The sequence below is a fragment of the Rattus rattus genome, chromosome X, assembly GCF_011064425.1.
Source record: "Rattus rattus isolate New Zealand chromosome X, Rrattus_CSIRO_v1, whole genome shotgun sequence".
In the NCBI taxonomy this organism is placed as follows: Eukaryota; Metazoa; Chordata; class Mammalia; order Rodentia; family Muridae; genus Rattus; species Rattus rattus.
In genome coordinates this window covers 11861021-11879067 of record NC_046172.1, presented here as the reverse complement: position 1 = coordinate 11879067, position 18047 = coordinate 11861021, and the positions used below count along the sequence as shown (strand labels likewise).

Sequence of the window (18047 nt, the reverse complement as noted above, 5' to 3'; positions counted from 1 at the left end):
GTGATAATGTTGTTTTTCTCATCTATTTCCTTAAAATGTTAGAAAAGTGTCTTGGTTTCCCATAACATTGACAAAAACTACTTAGGGAGAAAGGGCTTATTAGAGCTCACAGTTCAAGTGTATGATCCTTCACGATAGGAAAGTCAAGGCAGCAGCAAGTTGAAGCAACTGGCACACCATACTCAGTCAAGAAACAGAGAGCAGTCAGTGAATGCTGCATGTTGCAGTTCTGTTCCCTTTCTCCATTTATATAATCCTGCATCCTAGCTAGAGAATGGTGTCACCTACAGTGTATGAATCTGCCCATACCATTGACAAGGTCAAGATAATCTCCTAACCACAGACATGGCCAGATGCCCCTCTCCCACATCACTCTAGATTCTGTAAGGTGGCAGTTAACACAAACCATCTTAAAGCTTAAGGTAGATAATAATTGGTTGTAAAAATGACTTAAATATTGTAAATGTTTGTTTTACATTTTCTTTTTATATTCTCTCTCTCTCTCTCTCTCTCTCTCTCTCTCTCTCTCTCTCTCTCTCTCTTTCTTTTTTTCTGACCTGAAGAGTCTCAGAATTAAATTTCAATTAAAATATAAAGGAGGTTATTGAGAAACCTAGGTTGGCAAGGTGCATGCGACCTTGCATTTGGATATTTGGGAGTTGCAGATGTCTAGACACACAGTGCAGGGTTTGCATTCTTGCTTAGAGCCTTCTTCTCGATGTGATGCAATAATAATGATAAATTCAGGAGGCATGCTTGCATGTGGGGCAGCCTCTTCACAGTATCAGCTGTTACTTTGCTGAAATCCTTTGGCTCTAAGATCAGTAGCTTAGTCTGAGGTGGCCTGCTTTTCTCCCAAATACCTGTGCTGCACACTAATGTCGTAGATAATTTTGTAATATGCAAACTGCACATATCTACATAAATTGTGCAGAAATGTTGAAGAAATTAAGGGAGAGATTCTGACAACATTAGAATATCGTTTCTCGGTTGCTTGCACTAATTGAGCATGTTTAAGTGAAGTAATCTTGTTGGAGGAAGTGTATCACTACGGTCAGGCTTTGGGGCTATATAGATCCCTGCTTTGTGCTTGTATTTGAAGAGGTGACGGCTCTGCTTTCTGCTCTGGCCACCATTCCTGCTGCTATTGTGCTTATCTGCCATGATGGACTTTTTCCCTTTCTGTTTTTCTTTTTCGGTATTCTTCTCTCATAAAATATATCTTGACTGCAGCCACTCCTTCCTCCACTCCTCCCAGTTCCCCACCCCCTCTTCCCCGGATCCACTCCTCTGTTTCCCTTCAGAAAGTGCAGGCCTCCCAGTTGATTATCAACTGAATATGGCATATTAAGATGCAATAAGGGGAGGGCGGCAATGGGGGGAGGATGGGGAGGGGAACACCCATAAAGAAGGGGAGGGGGAGGGGTTAGGGGGATGTTGGCCCGGAAACCGGGAAAAGCAATAACACTCGAAATGTAAATAAGAAATACTCAAGTTATAAAAAAAAATTAAAAAAAAAAGATGCAATAAGGCCAGGCACAGACCCTCATATCAAGGCTGGGCAGGCAACCCAGTAGGAGGGAAAGGGTCCCAAGATCAGGCAAAAGAGTCCGAGACACCTCCACTTCCATTGTTGAGAATCTCACAAGAACACCATAAGGTATATGCAGAGGACCTCGCTCAGACCAATACAGGGCCTGTGCTTGTTGATTCAGTCTCTGTGAGTTCCCATGAGCCCTACTTACTTGATTCTTTGGGCTGTGTTCTCCTGTTGTCCTCGACCTCTCTACCTCCTACAGTCCTTCCTCCCTGATGAACTTTTACCCCTCTGGATCTGTAAGGCAAAATAACTCTTCTGTAGGTTGTCTTTCTTATGATGTTGTACCACAGAAATAGAAAAGTCACTAGTACAATCCCCTTATACATGCAATATCTTTATGCCTATAATGATCTTAGTCTTTCTTATGTTGATAATTCATGCCTTTGCCCTCGTTGACCAATCTTTATTGGTGTTTCTCAATTTTGTTGCTGTCTTCAATTGTATGTTAAAATAACTTTAATGATACATTGCATTAGAATTACTGTCCTAATATAGGAACTTGAGTTTGAAAAAAAAATTTATATATAACAACACACTTCTCCTATGTTACCCTAAGCATCTTGTTAATGCCTAGAGCACATCTCTTATAGTCCCTTGCCTAATAATGAGTACTTGTATATATTATGGTTTTCTCTGAAGGTGAATTGCATGTATTCTGTAGTCACTCTGTGTGCTATGTGAGAAAATGAAAAGTTGACTGTATATTCATAAAGAAACAAGGTGACTATATGGAAAGAGTTAGACTGACTCACATGGCAGCACATTTTTGCAATGCTGTGAATGGGTTCCAGGGTAGCCCTCATAGAGATGTTTTTGTATGGATTGGAATCATTGGTGTTAGTGACCTTTTCTTATTAAGGTTGGTTCTTTGGTTAATTATTATGTGGGAAACCGAAAAGGCTGGTTTAAAGATTCAACCCTAGTATTTCCATGTATAAGTAGCTTTTGTGGCCTACTACACATTGGAAGCTATTTCTGGCATCTCTAATTGTACTTCAAGAGACCTATCGATGATTTGGACTCAGAATAGAATTGACCCTTCTCTAGGAAAAAGAATATGAAACAAATTTAATAAGCCTCACACCAGGGTTAGTGCAAAGACACATGGTAGTCGTTATATTGCAGAAAATTAGGACAATAGGTTCATGCCTTAAGGATCTTTGAGAATTAGTTTCCTTTGGGTGGCACTTCCAGACATGGAGTTAGTACCTGCTTCTGAACATTTTCTGTGTCATGGTGTACATGTAGATCAGGATCCAGATATTAACATTAATTAGAGGAAATGTTTCTGTGTATACATCCATGCATTGATGATGGACTAGTAAACGAAGAGGATTACTTCTCTTTTGTCTATAGTATTTACTGGCTTACTAATAAATCTTTGTTATTGATTATAATTATTAAATGTCTACAACTAGTTTGGAAAATACCTTAGGTACAGTTTTCAACCTGTGGCATTATTGGGAAAGTTATATTCCACTCTGCCCAGTCTCCCAATTTGTATCATGGGTGAAGGCCCTCGAATGAGATACTGGATCTTTGGTCCTCTCCCTCTCTTTGCTTTCTGACTGTCACGAGGAAAGTTGTCATTATTACCACATATTCTCATATTGCCACAGCTCCAAAATAAACCTTTTATCTTGTAAAGTTGATTACTTCAGGTACTTCATTGTAGCCATACAAAGTTTATGCCAGATGTCAGTGAATATTACAAGACCTTTGTCCACTAATAACCTATCAAGTATATCAATTTAACATATGTCTTTTTATCTAAAAAGAGAGTATTGGTAGAATGCTAAAATAAGAGCTAATTAAAGGCTGTTGTTATTGAAAATTTTCAATTAACAAAAGCCCTTTTTTAACCATAGCGAGCATTTGAAAACAAAAAAGAGGTGGGGGAGGGTTACTGAGAAATATTGCCACTGAGATGATCAATAGAAGTTCGAATGTCTGACTTGCTAGCAAAGAGAAAATGCACTAGCTTATTTTCACCACAGGGGTCCAAAGGCCATAGCTGATTGTTTGTGATGTTTACTGTCCCTGAAACACTGCATTCATGAGGGCTTGTCATGCCTTAACCTAGCTGTGCATGTGCAGCTGAGTGGAGAACCTCTGCATTGCATTCTGGATGGCTGTGGGACAGCATATTCAGGAGCCCCACAGGGAAATGCAGGGACTTCTTCCTTCATCTGACTATCACAGCCAGCGTTTGCTTGTTCAGCTAAACTCACTGATGCTTCTTCTCTCTGCCTGAGACAGGATGATAAGAAAGGAGGGAGACAAGTTGGTAGGGCAGATAGAGGAATATGTCCCTGCCCTATTTCTCTGTGAGCATTGCTTGTATCCTCAGAGGTGATCCCTAGAAATGAGCTTAATGAAGTAAGGCTTATCTGTTTTATGGGCATAGGCAGTGTAATTTCAAAAGGTCTTTAGATATGGGTTACTCATACAGTAGAAAATAGTTGGAAATGTGGGCTCAGTGGAAACAAGTGTGATGCACTTGACAAGTGTCAGGGAAGATTCTCTGGTCCCCGTGGGGCTTGAGATAGTTGTAAGGATGACAGTCTTCCTTGTCAGTGATAGAGATTAAGAAGGAGAAACTGAGAAATAGACCCAGATCTGTTTATTTAGGTAGAAAAGCCTAGTGGTTGAGACCAAACTTCTAGAATGAGACTGCTTAGATTTCAATACCAGCACTGTTAATTGAGCTAAATGATACCAGAGAGGTTACCGAACATTGGTATATGAAGATCATAACACTATATACTTTATATTTGTATTATAAAAGTGATAGAATTAAGTGATTATGTCTTTGGCATGGAACAAGTAAAATAAAAGCATAAAGAGGTGGGGAGGGTTACTTTTGGAGTACAAAAGGCCTGTCAGGAGACAGTGTTATGGGAATCAAGAAATTGAAGTTTGTCTGGCGGGAGGAAAAGAGCAAAATAGTTCAGTATCTCTAGGGAATGAAGAGTATACAGCTATGCTAACACCATGTGAGTTGTAACTGATGGGCCAAAATATTTTTTCTGGCAATCTATCAACTCAATAAAATGTAAGTTTGGAATTTAATTTAAGAAAAGTCTCAGTTTATGTTTTTTTTTTTTTAAGTCTCAGCTTATGTTCAAGAGAAAAAGGTGGTAAAGGTCATTTCTTTGTCACTGAGAGTTGAAGATCTTGACAGACTAGAGTCCCTGGAACTGGTTAAATCTGTATGACAAGTTCCGCTGCAGTAATATATGTTGACCTTGCTACTGAAGTTAGTTTCTGTTTGCATTTGTCATGACAGAGGCCTCAGAAAATGCCTCTGCGCCAGCTTCATAGTGGCAGTGACATAACTGTCTTAAATTTCAATTTAATAAACATTTATTGTAATGCATACATGTGAGAGTTATCATGTAGTATTTGTCTTTCTGAGTCTGCCTTAGTTTGCTTAATAAAACGATGTCCAGTCCCATCCCTTTCTCTGCAAATGTTATGATTTTATTCTTTTTGTATAATTTAGTGATGATGTATAGTCTGATAGTTTGAACTTCATTTTCTGTTGACTAAACAATTTGGTTTTATTTTCACATTTTTAGTTGCCAGTTGTTTGTGTGTGTGTGTGTGTGTGTGTGTGTGTGTGTGTGTGTGTGTGTGTGAGTGTGACTTTAGTCTTTTTTGCCTTTTTAAATTTGGATTTTATAGCCAGAGAAATATTTTAGTGATTTGATGCTTTTAGAGAAGACCCAAATTTGGGTCACAGCAACCACATAGCAATACTCAGTTCCTTGTAATTCTAGCTCAAGGGGGTTCAGTGCACTCTTCTGAACTCTACAGACACCAGGCATTCACACATATACATAAAAAATAAATAAACACAAAGAACTCCGGGTAATTAAGGCTGAGATAGGGAGAAATATCCACTACCAAATGGCCAGCCTTGAAAACATACATATGAGTAACACCATACAGAGTGAGCAGGTTATATTTAGAGATACATATGCACACTCACATGTGCTCATGCATACACACACACACACACACACACACACACACACACACACACACACACACACACTAACTATTAGTGAGGCCAGGAATTTGAAATAGAATAATAAGTTGTATGTGGGAATGTTAGGGAAGGGGGAAATGCTATAATCAAAACATAATATAAAAATAAAGGAAATAATGTTTTAAAATTGGACTGTATTTATCCTTCTTGGTTTGAAGCCTTGAATAAGTTATTTTACTCAAAGTAGCAAATGAACCTGGGTGAATCTCAACCTCAGGTCAATTGAAACCTGTCCTTCCGTCTTTGTGAGGGCTCAGTCCATTTTTCAGTTACATTTATACCTAATGTCCTTTGTGTTGCTGCCAGGAACCTTGTGATATTTTGAGGCTGAATGTCAATATTTCCTTACACACCTAGCAGGTTTTGAGACTGCTAAAAGTTTTGTTCCAGTTTTTAATCTCTTAGTATGTACTTTCATTTGAGTAAATATTTTGCGGGGGAAAAAAGCTTCAAAATTTCCCGAAGGGATCTTTCTTCTTTCTAATATGTTAAACCCCTGAAGTATTCATTGCTTTGTTCAGTTTCTGATGCATTTGGACACATGATTAATCAGTTGTTCCTGGCAGGAATATTGGAGTAATAAATTTAATCTGCTTTTTGTCATCATGGAAATCCTTTCTGGTTTTTGCTTCCCCCCTTTCCCCTTCCATTACAAGTGCTTATTGACAGGTATGTATAAATATAAGGTTTATTCTGTAGTAAGATCTGTTTACTGGTGAGTGTAGAGGAATATCTTTATGACCAAATAAAATCTGAGTTTGATCAAAAACTAAAGCAACCAAAGAAGATAAATTGTCCAGTTAGCACATAAAAATACCAATAAGTCATCTAGAAAATGAAAATTCTAAGAAAATCCCTCACATTCTGTAGAGTGGTTAAAATAAAAAGTTAGATAATAAACAATGATAGAAAGAATATAGAGAAATTGGAATCTTTCCTCTGCTTGTTGTATAAAATGTTGTAACTGATTTGGAAAACAGGTTGACAGTTCTGCACAAAATTACATATAAAATACTGTACCATCCAATAATTCCACTTCTATTGAGTCAAGGGAGAAATTTGTGTATTGAAAGACTCATCCATGATTGTTCAAAGCAGTATTCAGATAGATCAAAGCTACTATTTACAGTAGCTTGGAACTGGAAACAGACCAGCTGTTACTTGGCCATAAAAAGAGATAAAGAGGTGATATATGCTACAGCATGGACGAACCTTAAAACCATTAGTTAAGTCAAAAAAAGTCTTTCAGTGCCAGCATATTATATTATTATATTATTCCACTAATATGAAACTCCAACTTAAGGAAATCTATAGAGACAGAAAGTAGATTGGTTATTGCTTAAAGCTGGTAAGGAGTTGGTTTGTAATGGGCAGACTAAAGAACCCAAAGAACAATTTGCAATAAAACCAGGGGGAATCGTGGCAAAGGTTTGTACAAGCTTACAATGATAATAATCCCTCGTTTTCAACCCTGGCTTCTTCAGTTTGCTCAGGGCTTTCAGGGTCAGGCTGAGAATTAGATCAGAACAGGACTGAACTCTAGAATAAGTATTCAAAGCTAACCCCAAAGTGCAAGTGGTATAATGCATCAGAAACGTTAACCAGTTATCTGACCAGGAAACCACAACACTACCAACAAAATTCAGACTTGTTTTAGCCCTTGTCTGGGCCCCATATCCTAAGACAACACTTATTTAGCTTCTTTAATTAAGCTTGCAGTCAGAAAGCACTACTTTGTTCCTATATACTCCTGTGTAGCGGGCCTCTGATTCACTTCAAATAGCATCTTTTGACTGTTGGCTTACACCTTAACTAGCTTTTCCAATATGGATTCTAATTGTGTGGAAATGTTGGAGAAAGGTACAACTTTTAAACTTAGGAAAATACATGGAAGCAGACAGATTGACCTAAGTCCATAAACCCATAAGTTAGCACAAGGTAAAGAAGTTTGAGAGCTCTGAGAGCTCTTATTGTTTTCTCCACATGTTTCTTTGGTAGTGTTGAAGCTGAAGGCTCTTATCAGCAGTGAAAAGAGATGACTTGTCCTATTTGCCATTAGTCAATCACTTATTATGCTCATATAGGTTTTTGACCTTTTTGTGTTAGCCACTGTTGTTGGTGTTGGTGACGAGTCCATATGAAAGAGTGACCTTGATGAGATTGCATTCTAATAGGAAAGAAAGTAACTTACACAAATCAGGTACTGAGATAAAAGGTGGCTGTGGATGCTCGAAACATGAGCAGTTATCTGAGCTTGGGAAATCCTTAAAAGCACATGTACAGCTGAACATGAATGAAGGCTGAGGAAGGCAACATTGATAAGCAACTGAACCTTAAGGAATAAATGAAGCAAACCATGCATGGTGGCATACTTCTGTAATCCCAGCATTAGCGAAGTAGTCACAGAAGAAATTTGTTGTCGTCCATGACCATATTACGTGGTCAATGCTAGCTGGGCCTACATGAGACACTGACTCCAACAAAAAAGGATACAAAGGTTTAGTTAGGCAGCCAAAGGGGTAGAATATGACTCGTGGTATAGAGCACCTGGCAAGAGACATAGGATGCTCAGACAGGATAAAGTGAGACAAGGAGAGAAAAATCTGAGAGTCAGACATATTAAACTTGAATGTTCCTACAGATCACTTAGAAGATGCTGTGAAGATAGATTCTAATTCAGTGACATGAGCTGGGATGCTCCCCATGCTAAAGCTGTTACTCATAGTTATACTGAATAGCACGAACTCACGAGATCTATTCGAGTATAACGAGGGAGGGAGATAGAAGAGTTCCAGCTAACACATGGATATATGAATAGGGTGATGCATGATGGTGGTATGTAAGTGATTGTTGGCGAAATATTGGTTTTGCTCCATATGTTTGGGGAGTATTTTTTGAGGCACCTACAGCATCTTTAGCAAGAGAAATATGACAGACATAGGAGGAGAAAATGAAACTGTTTCTGAGTAAAAGAAGAAAAGATGTGCCCCATGAAGGCCCTGAGTCAGGGCTGCCAGGAAAGTGAGAGGGTGATCAATACGAAATACTGTGACTAATGTTGCAGGCAGAATTTGATGAAGAGGATAGTGAACATCAAAAGGTATATTGGATGGAATGCAAAGTTGTGATTCAGAGAGCAAGGAGTGGAGGATTAGGAAGTGTTTGATTAGAAACAGCTCAAGGGGATTGCCTGGAAAGTCTCAGTCAGTCAGTCAGTCTGTCAGTCTGTCTGTCTGTCTGTCTGTCTGTCTGTCTCTCCCCTCTCTCTCTCTCTCTGTGTGTGTGTGTGTGTGTGTGTGTGTGTGTGTGTGTGCAGACTAAGAAAATACAGGATAAAAGGGCATCCTGTCTTCCTTTATCAGCCTATCATTGTTCTGTTCCTCTGCATTTTCCTTTCTGTTCTCCCCTCCCATTCCTTATTATTACAGAAATCTCCTAAAATATTTTTGTTGTTTTTTCAAACGTAGGATACTTTTTAGATATAACTGACTCAATTAGATTCATATGCTCAGTAAAAAGAGCCAGCATTGAAGGAGCAGTTGAGAACTTGGAGGAGAAAAATAATACTTGATACAATAAAGGTTTTGAAAAGAAAACCAGTCATAGAGGGTGGTACCGGCAACAGTCAGGGCTCCAGCTAAGTGATACTTTGTTTACTGAATCGATAGAAATAAAAGATGAGATCCAGTGCATCTCAGAAGCAGCCTTGAAACTTGAATTTCTAGCTGCTTACTGTGTGTATCAGCTCTTTCCAATTTCCCTTACCCTTACACTCCATATCCCCTTGAGTTTTCTCAATTCTTGCCCATCCCCATAACATGGTCTATGATCGTTTGGAGACAGGATCTAGTTAGGTTCATGAAGATGCCTTTGAATTTACAATCTTTCTGCCTTAGTCTCCTGGGATTACTGACATATATGAGCATGTTCAGCTAGTTAATTTTATTAAAGTCTGTCTGACCAAAGCATTTCATGAGTTCCATGGTTTTCTTGTCTTGAACGATGGTGTCTTCAGATAGCAATTACATAACAGAGAGCCATCATCTCCCATCCTCTATCTTACTGGCAGCCTTTGGTGTGAAATGACCCCACATAGAGAATGCCCTCCTGTCCAACAACTAGAATTCCTTCTCCAAACAGAACTCTTTAGAAAATAATCTTCATTTTTTGCATAAAGATTAAGGTTTTGGTGTCAAGAAATTAGAAAATACATGCCTAGTGACAGCTTCTCCAAGTTCACAGAATTCTTGCAGAACTTTGCTGGACTAGAATTAGGAAAGAGGAAGCAAGATTGTGGCAAGGGTTTAGAATCTACTGAAGCCTTTGCAGTTCACTTTTTAACCTAAAATTGTGTTTTGCTTGTGGTAGAAGATGAGGCTAGTTTTATGAAAGGGTATTAGACTTTGCTAAAGAACCACTTAAATAAACAGGATTGCCAAGTGTCCCCCTTCTGTGTTTACTATGGTAGCTAGGTTTAGGAGATGATGTCAGAGAGCCCCTAAAGACTTGTTCTCTGTAAGTGTAAGAAGATGAAGACACGGACAGGAAAATTCATGGCTGAGGAGTACCAGGTAGGGTCTGGTTCTTTGTGGACGTAGAGAATATTTTTTTTGCCAATCTTCAGGGTTCTTTTTTGACTCTCATGTACTTTTCTCCATTTAAGTCTATATAAGTTCGTGTTTACATGACCAACATCCTAGTCATTTCCTAGGTAACAATTCACCTCCAGAGGCAGAACAATTTATTATAAGCGTTTTGTGTTAGCTTTTTGCTTCCTTAGGACAGTGATTCTCAACCTGCAGGTTGTGTCCCTTTGTGACAGTGAGGGGTAGGGTGGGGGATGAAGGTGAATGGAGAATGACCTTTTCACAGGAGTCACATAAGACCATTGGAAAATACAGATGTAAATTGTAACTTATAGTACAATTTATAACAATCTTAAAGTTACAGTTATGAAGTCACAACAAAAATAATGTTATGGTTGAGGTCACTACAGTATGAAGAATGATACTAAAGGATTACAGCATTAGGAAGATTGAGAAGCACCCCCCTTAGGGTATTATCTTTCTTGGCCCAATTTCTATATTTTACAATAGGCATTCACCGTTTATAGTTGTAAGGCTAAAGTATATGATTTTAAGATAACTTCTTTGTATTTTCAGAATTCTGTGCTTGATTTCTCAGCACCAAGTGGATAATAATTGTTTAATTCTCTTAATGGAGAAAAGGATATTACTTGTGAATAGTTGGCCTTACAAGAAATACATTAGTAGATTCTGGGAATTGTTGTAATTCTTATATTATTTAATGCAACATACATTTTCAGGTTAAATATCGTGTGTGTGTGTGTGTGTGTGTGTGTGTGTGTGTGTGTGATTGAATGATTTACATTCCAACAATGCATGAGTAGGTTTTTTAGCTTATGAAGCATTTTTTGTAGTAAAACTTAAGTACTGAAAGAAAGTGCTTCAATACAAGGTCCTTAGGATGTGAGTACCTATAGCCACACATAAAAACCACCACACAAATATTCTGCATACAGCGTTCGCCGAATCAGTCTCAAGGAAAAGAACCCAGTAGAGCTGCTTCCCAGTCTGTTCTGATGTTTGTAGCTTTTAGATATTATTAGTAGATGCCAGTCTTGACAATGAATAATACTGCTTCTAAAACCAGTGTCAAAAGCTGAGTAAAGTTGATACTTCCAGTAAAATTGAGCTTCCCATGGGCAAAGATAAAATGAATGCATGTGAATTTTCAGGCCCATCAAATAGGTTTTTCTATTGAATTTAAAGGGAAAAACTTACTTCTCATGTATTATTTTAATTAATTAATTTTTGTGGGGGTCATGGTGTGTATATGTAGGTTAAGGACAACTTGAACTAAGTTGCTTCTCTCCTTCTAGTACGTGGGTCCCAGGAATTAAACTCAGGTTTTCAGGATCAGCCCGGTATGCACTTTCGTACCAACTGAGAGATCTTGCTACCTTCCTTTGTTATATTATTTAGATACAGTTTTAGTACATGGATTAGGATTTTAAGAGGCAGGCATGGATAGAGCGACTGTACTTAAGGTAGTATTGTATTGACAAAACAGACTAATAGATCAGTTGAACAGAATGTATTATGCAGAAATAGATTCCTTTACAGTCAACATTATTTGATCTTCAACAAGAGAGTGAAGGCTACATAATTATAAAAAATGCTTTCAACAATTGGTGCTAGAATAACCACATATCCCCTGTAGAATATCTGTAACACGCGAGTAAACACAGAGCTCTCACCATTTAGATAAAGTTGAACTCAAAATACACAACAACCCAAATATTAAGTACAAAATGATATAAATGCTGGGATATAATATGTGAGAATCTCCAAGGTCTGAAGTTTGGTGATGGTTTTGTATGTGTAACATTACAAAAAAGGAAAAGGAAAAAAATTGAAGTAATGCTAGACAGAGTCTTGATTCTGAAGAAACTGATAGACCAGCTGAGAAAACAAAACACACCATGTTAGAGACCCTTCATGTTCTCACTGACCAAGATTGGCATCAGGGATGAGTTTCAGTCTGAGTTGCCTCTGAAGCAGGCTCTGAGAAAATTTGAGGCCATGCATTTAAAAGGAGTGTATAACAAACGTGAGAGAAAACTGAGGAATGGAAGGCATGAATGGAGTCATTTTTAGACAAAAATCACCATAGGTGACTAGAAGTGAACACTGGGAAATAGCATAGAACCCGTGTCTCAAAGTTAGTCCACAAACCCGGTGATGAAACAAGCTCTTACTATGGCTAGAATTGAGTTATTGAGGGTTTCCCCCATGGCTCTCAAACCCCTGGTGCTTCAGCCTGCCAGGAATATGTGTATAGCAGTCTTGTGTAATTCTGTGAGAGTCCCCGGGCAGTCTCAGATGTCACCAGGTGGAACTTAGTAATCCAGAAGACCCCGAGGTCTATGGGTTGGGGAGGAGAGCAATGGCCAGAGGATTCTTGGAGGAGGTGAAATTTCACAGTGCTCTTTCTCTTCTCTCTTCAGGCGTCATCATGATCTTGTCCCTGCTGTCTATTGTCTACGGTGCCTTACGTTGCAACATCTTAGCCATCAAAATCAAGTATGATGAGTACGAGGTCAAAGTCAAACCCCTGGCCTATGTCTGTATCTTCCTCTGGAGAAGCTTTGAGATTGCCACTCGGGTCATCGTCCTGGTCCTCTTTACCTCTGTCCTGAAGATCTGGGTGGTGGTGGTCATACTTGTCAACTTCTTCAGCTTCTTCTTGTACCCCTGGATCCTTTTCTGGAACAGTGGCTCCCCATTCCCTGAGAACATAGAGAAGGCCCTAAGTAGGTTAGGTACCACCATCGTGCTCGGTTTCCTCACTTTACTCTACGCCGGTATCAACATGTTCTGCTGGTCAGCCGTACAGCTGAAAATCGACAATCCAGAACTCATCAGCAAGTCCCAGAATTGGTACCGGCTGCTGATTTACTACATGATAAGATTCGTCGAGAATTCTGTCCTCCTGCTCCTGTGGTATTTTTTTAAAACTGACATATACATGTATGTGTGTGCACCGCTGTTGATTTTGCAGCTGCTCATTGGGTACTGCACCAGCATTCTTTTCATGCTTGTGTTCTATCAGTTTTTCCACCCTTGCAAAAAGCTCTTTTCTTCTAGTGTTTCTGAAAGCTTTAGCGCATGTCTCAGGTGTGTCTGTTGGTCCTCCGCGAGGAGAAAATCCACTGAGCCAGTAGGAAGGATAGACACAGACTTAAAGGCATGCACAGATCAAGGTGCACAGCCTTCTACCAGTAAACTAACTCCCGAGGCTACTGAGATTTGGACCGCTGTGGACCTGTGCTCCACTTAATGGAACCTGAGGATTCTTACAAGGAATGAAACTTCATACACGTCACGAGCCCTGCACAGGCACTAAGGCAGGAAGTTAGCTCTTAGCTCTTAGTTCTCTGTGAGCTGCTCCCTTTTATGAAGCTCTTGGATTTGAAGCAGCTTTGGGAACACTAGGGAAGCCTACTACCCCACAGTTTGTTTCACACTTGACTCTGTTATGTTCTCACTGGCCTCACTGGCCATTTCATTGATTGACACAGTTTCCCTGACGTTTCAAGTTGAGCTGGTCCTATTCATCAGGTAGAATGAGGAGAAATGCTTGTTTTCTAGCTTTCTAGCCTGTTGTCTCAGTAGCCTGATGCTTTACTACTACTGAATATAGATTTACATAGAAGTCCCCATGATGCATGGACTAGGTTACTAGGGATTTTACAACTCTGTTCCAATTACAAGTTACAGGAGAGCTATTTAAGTTTGTTTTATCAGTATGTTCATTTTCACCCCATTAAGACTTTTATACACAACCAACTGTAGCCACTCTGGCATGCAATGTGCATTTTGCTTCAAACCCTAGATTTGGGGACTTTATTTCCTAGGATCCATTGGTCCAGTTATTTAGGAAAGCCATGTTTCATTCCACGTGCTGAAGAAAGTAGTGATGAGGATGGATTGGGGCAGTTTGTTAGAACGTCAAAATGACAGAAGCTTATACAAATATCCAAATGTTTAAAGATAGGAATTGGTTAGAAGGTAGGCTCAATTCACCTCATAACTCAGTCTTGTCCTATAATTCTGCAAAATTTCTAGTAGAATTTTCTAAAATTAATATTTTAAGAAAGAAAAAAATAAAACTAATAGTCTTCATCACTTGTCAGGAAAGTTTTAAACAAGGCTTACCTCAGTTCATTTGCTGATGTTTCTAGAAAGCCCTATTGAAATCTTCTCCCTGATGCAAGTGTATAGGACAGTTTACTTTTCATGATTTTAAGAAAAAGAAGTGGTTTCCTCACTACCACCCTTAGTTAGAAATGTTGACCTTAGAAACTTTCTAAATTATAGAAAGTAATGAAATGATCAGAAGTTTTTGTTCCTCATAAAATCCATTTTGACTTGACTTGAGTTCATTTTACTGAGATCTTAGTTTTGTCCTCCACACCATTTCATCTAATGAATAATTTTTCTCTGATCTGGAACTATTTATTTTAATTTAAAATGGTTGGATAGAATATTGTCAATAGTCTGATTTAAAGTGCCAGCAACCAGTGCTACGATTTCTACCACTAAATGTAGATAGATGGTAAAATGTCTAGAAAGAAGTGACCATAAAATCCGCACCAACTTAACATGAGAATTGTACCATAATTTAGTACATTTTCAAAGGCAACATTATTTGTGATTCTATGGGATAGAATAGATATTTAATTTTCTGGCCACATAAATTCATAAAACACATTCATCTGATCATCATACTCATAGTTTCTTTTTTAAAACTCTTTTTGGTATCAAATTGATGAGTGATTTCATAAACAAATGGAAATGCAGTTTGGCAAATGTTTTACTATAGAGGTTTCATAAAATAATGACTATTCTTTGATGTGTCATTCACACTATTAATCTTTATATCAGGTTCTGAACCTTAGAGCGTCCATTTGCCTTTCCTGAGGTGTTTGCTCTCATTTGTAATTCTTCTGGCTTGTCAGGATTTGTGGTTTACTTGTATGAGAATGCATAGGCAGTACATCCTTCTTGACCACTTTTAACATAGAAAAGTCAAATAGATGTTTGTCTCTGTTTTCTGTTGACCTGTGTATCACCTTTCCTGTTTTTAATAGCTCTAGATACAGTGTACATCATCAGAATGATACTTTATATGACAGATACTTCTTTGTAGTTTCCTTGCTCACAGGTATAAACCTGTTGAGCATGTGTAACAAGTCCAGGGAAAACAAGTTTAAGAGGCTAAAAAGCACTCCTGTTTTGCTTATTTCCTAGTTTAAGGAGTCCACAATGATTGAAAGAGTAGGAAGAGCCTTCCCAGGCCTTTCCAAAGTGTTTTCCTCTATGAATTCATTTTCTAATGTTTACAGACACTAGGTCTTTTCAGTCTTTAATGTGAAGGACATCCTCTCCTTGAAGCTTTCCGGTGACTGAAGGTAGAGTAGTATGCATTTCCAATTTCAAGTCATGCCTTGAAAGTGAGACTAGCATCCCTTTGACACTTCCTGGGCAAGTTCAGAATTAGACAAGGGTAAGGACACTTGTATGTTTCTGGCCTTGCTTTAGAAGCATGACTCAAAAATACTTTGAAACTCTTAGTTTTCAAATATATTGTAAGCCCTTTTACCTTAGACAGTTGGGAAGCGTCTCGAATGACCTCAAACCAAAGTAGCAGTGCTGGCGAACTATCAGACACCAAAGGTCACACTTTATAAAGACAGGTGGTTTTTTTTAACTTTTTATTTTTAGCTAATTAGATATTATTTCAGTCTCTTGGCATGTAGGCATTTTCCTTGTGTTGTCCCACAAGCTTACTTAATTATTCTATGCCTCAGTTTCCTAACATATGAAATTTACATGATACACTGTTCCAACTTACCTCACAAACTCGTTGGAAAGGTTTCATTAAATAATACATACAAAAATATTTCAAAATACCATAAAGAGTTATTATATTCTTCAAGTCCATAAACTGGTTATTGTTTTGTTTTGTTTTTTTCCGGACTGAAATGGCATAAGTAGTTTCATCCACATCCTATCTTCAGAGAACATACTGGTCTTTGGTCTTCTCTGCAGTTGCCCACTCTTACCATCAGTTGATTACAACATTTAGTAGGCGTGCATGATGGCTCAGTGGGGGAAGGTTTGTGCCACCAAACCCAACAACCCAAGTTCCACCCTTGGGGCCTATCTGGTGGAAGGAAACAGTTCCCACAGCTCTCTGATTTCCAAAAGCATACGATGGTGTGCGTGTACACACAGATGCACAGAATACACACACACACATGCACACACACACACACACACACACACACACACACACACACACTCACTCACAAAACAAAGACTTTAGAAATAGCCTCTAAGCCCTTAGCACTTACTTGGTGGGAAAAAAGACCAGTGGATCTCAGCAAGTGCTTCTGGTAGCAAATAAGTTTATTGTCTTGATGTTATCTTTTATAAAGAATGTAGCAGCATCTTTTGATGATTGTACATTACAACTTAAATGGCCGATTTGAAGCATTAATTAAATGTGAATGTAATCTGTTCAATTTTGTAAACGGGGAAATAAGCGTAGTATTGGTTGTCTTGCAAACACAGCATTTCCTTGGGATCTATCTTACATTAGTATGGTCGTATGTGCCAGTGCATCTCAGCCAGTGGCTTGTGGGCACTTTTGTGGACTGCTTCTTGGAGTCATTGACTCAAATGTTGTTTATGTTTCTTCATATAATAAATTAATTTTTTTCAATTTTCTCTTGCATTTTATTTCTTGTATAATCTTCAAATGACTTCTTTTTAAATTTAAGCCCCTTTTGAAAGCAAATTTGAAAATGTTTTTTGTGATTACTTATGTTTTAAAATGTAAAATGGAAATCCCTATAATCGGATGAGAAGTTCACGAATGCAAAGATTCAGCCTTACAGTGCAACAGCTCTCCAGGAAAACACTGCTGTCCTGTGAGAACTTGCTCTCTTTATTCAAGTCATGCTGCTGGATACTGCTACTGAAATTCTGCTGAGTTATCTCAGGTATTGTGTATGACACAAAGACAGATGTGATATATATATATATATATATATATATATATATTTTCATTCATTCTAGATAACATGAATATAAAATACCAGGATGACAGACTTTGGCTTAGTGTGAACATCATAAACATACTACAAAATGAATTGCTTCTGTGACTGGAAAAAATATCACTCATTGGAAGGGGTCATTGGGGTCACACACCATGGGCTAGGTGCGACTTGTTTTAACAGTTTGTTTCTAAAGGTGTCCTTTTGCTTTGCAAAGATATAACTATAGGATATCTTCCTATTAAAAATAACTTTGTTGGAGCATAATTGCTGCATAAAAACACACATGTTGAATGTGTACAGTTTACTGAGTTTAGACATTTGTATACTCCCAAGATGTCATCACCGCAAACAAGGTGCTACACCTCAAAAACGTTCATTTTTTTTGATTTGGGTTCTTTTTTAGAAGAATGGGATAAAAGAGTGACCCTCTTAAAGATCATACCACTGTCTTTGCAGCTTTGAGGCACTGTGTTACATGGCAGATCTCTAGAACGTACGTGGTTTACAGTTGAGCTTTCATATGCATCCAGTAACAACTGCTTTACCCTCGAGCCGTTGGCAACTACTATCTGTTTGTATGTATGAATTTGATAATTTTAGACACCTCATTTAAGTAGAGCCACAAAGTATTCTTCTGTGTCTGGCTTATTGTGATTAATATAATGTCCTCCAAATGTATGTGTATTGACGGGAATAGCAGTTTCCTTCCTTGGAAGTTAATAGTCCACTGTATGCATATACTC

At 38.3% G+C, this 18047-nt stretch overlaps 1 protein-coding gene across 1 annotated transcript in view; it reads left to right on the top strand.

The window, feature by feature from the left end:
* Nucleotides 1-15117, top strand: part of Xk (X-linked Kx blood group) — a 34961-nt gene extending 19844 nt beyond the window's left edge. Inside the window, 1 exon segment of the mRNA XM_032889829.1 lies at nt 12685-15117. Within this exon segment, the coding sequence (XP_032745720.1) occupies nt 12685-13517 (833 nt within the window). The 3' untranslated portion in view covers nt 13518-15117.
* The last annotated feature ends 2930 nt before the right edge of the window (nt 15118-18047 follow it).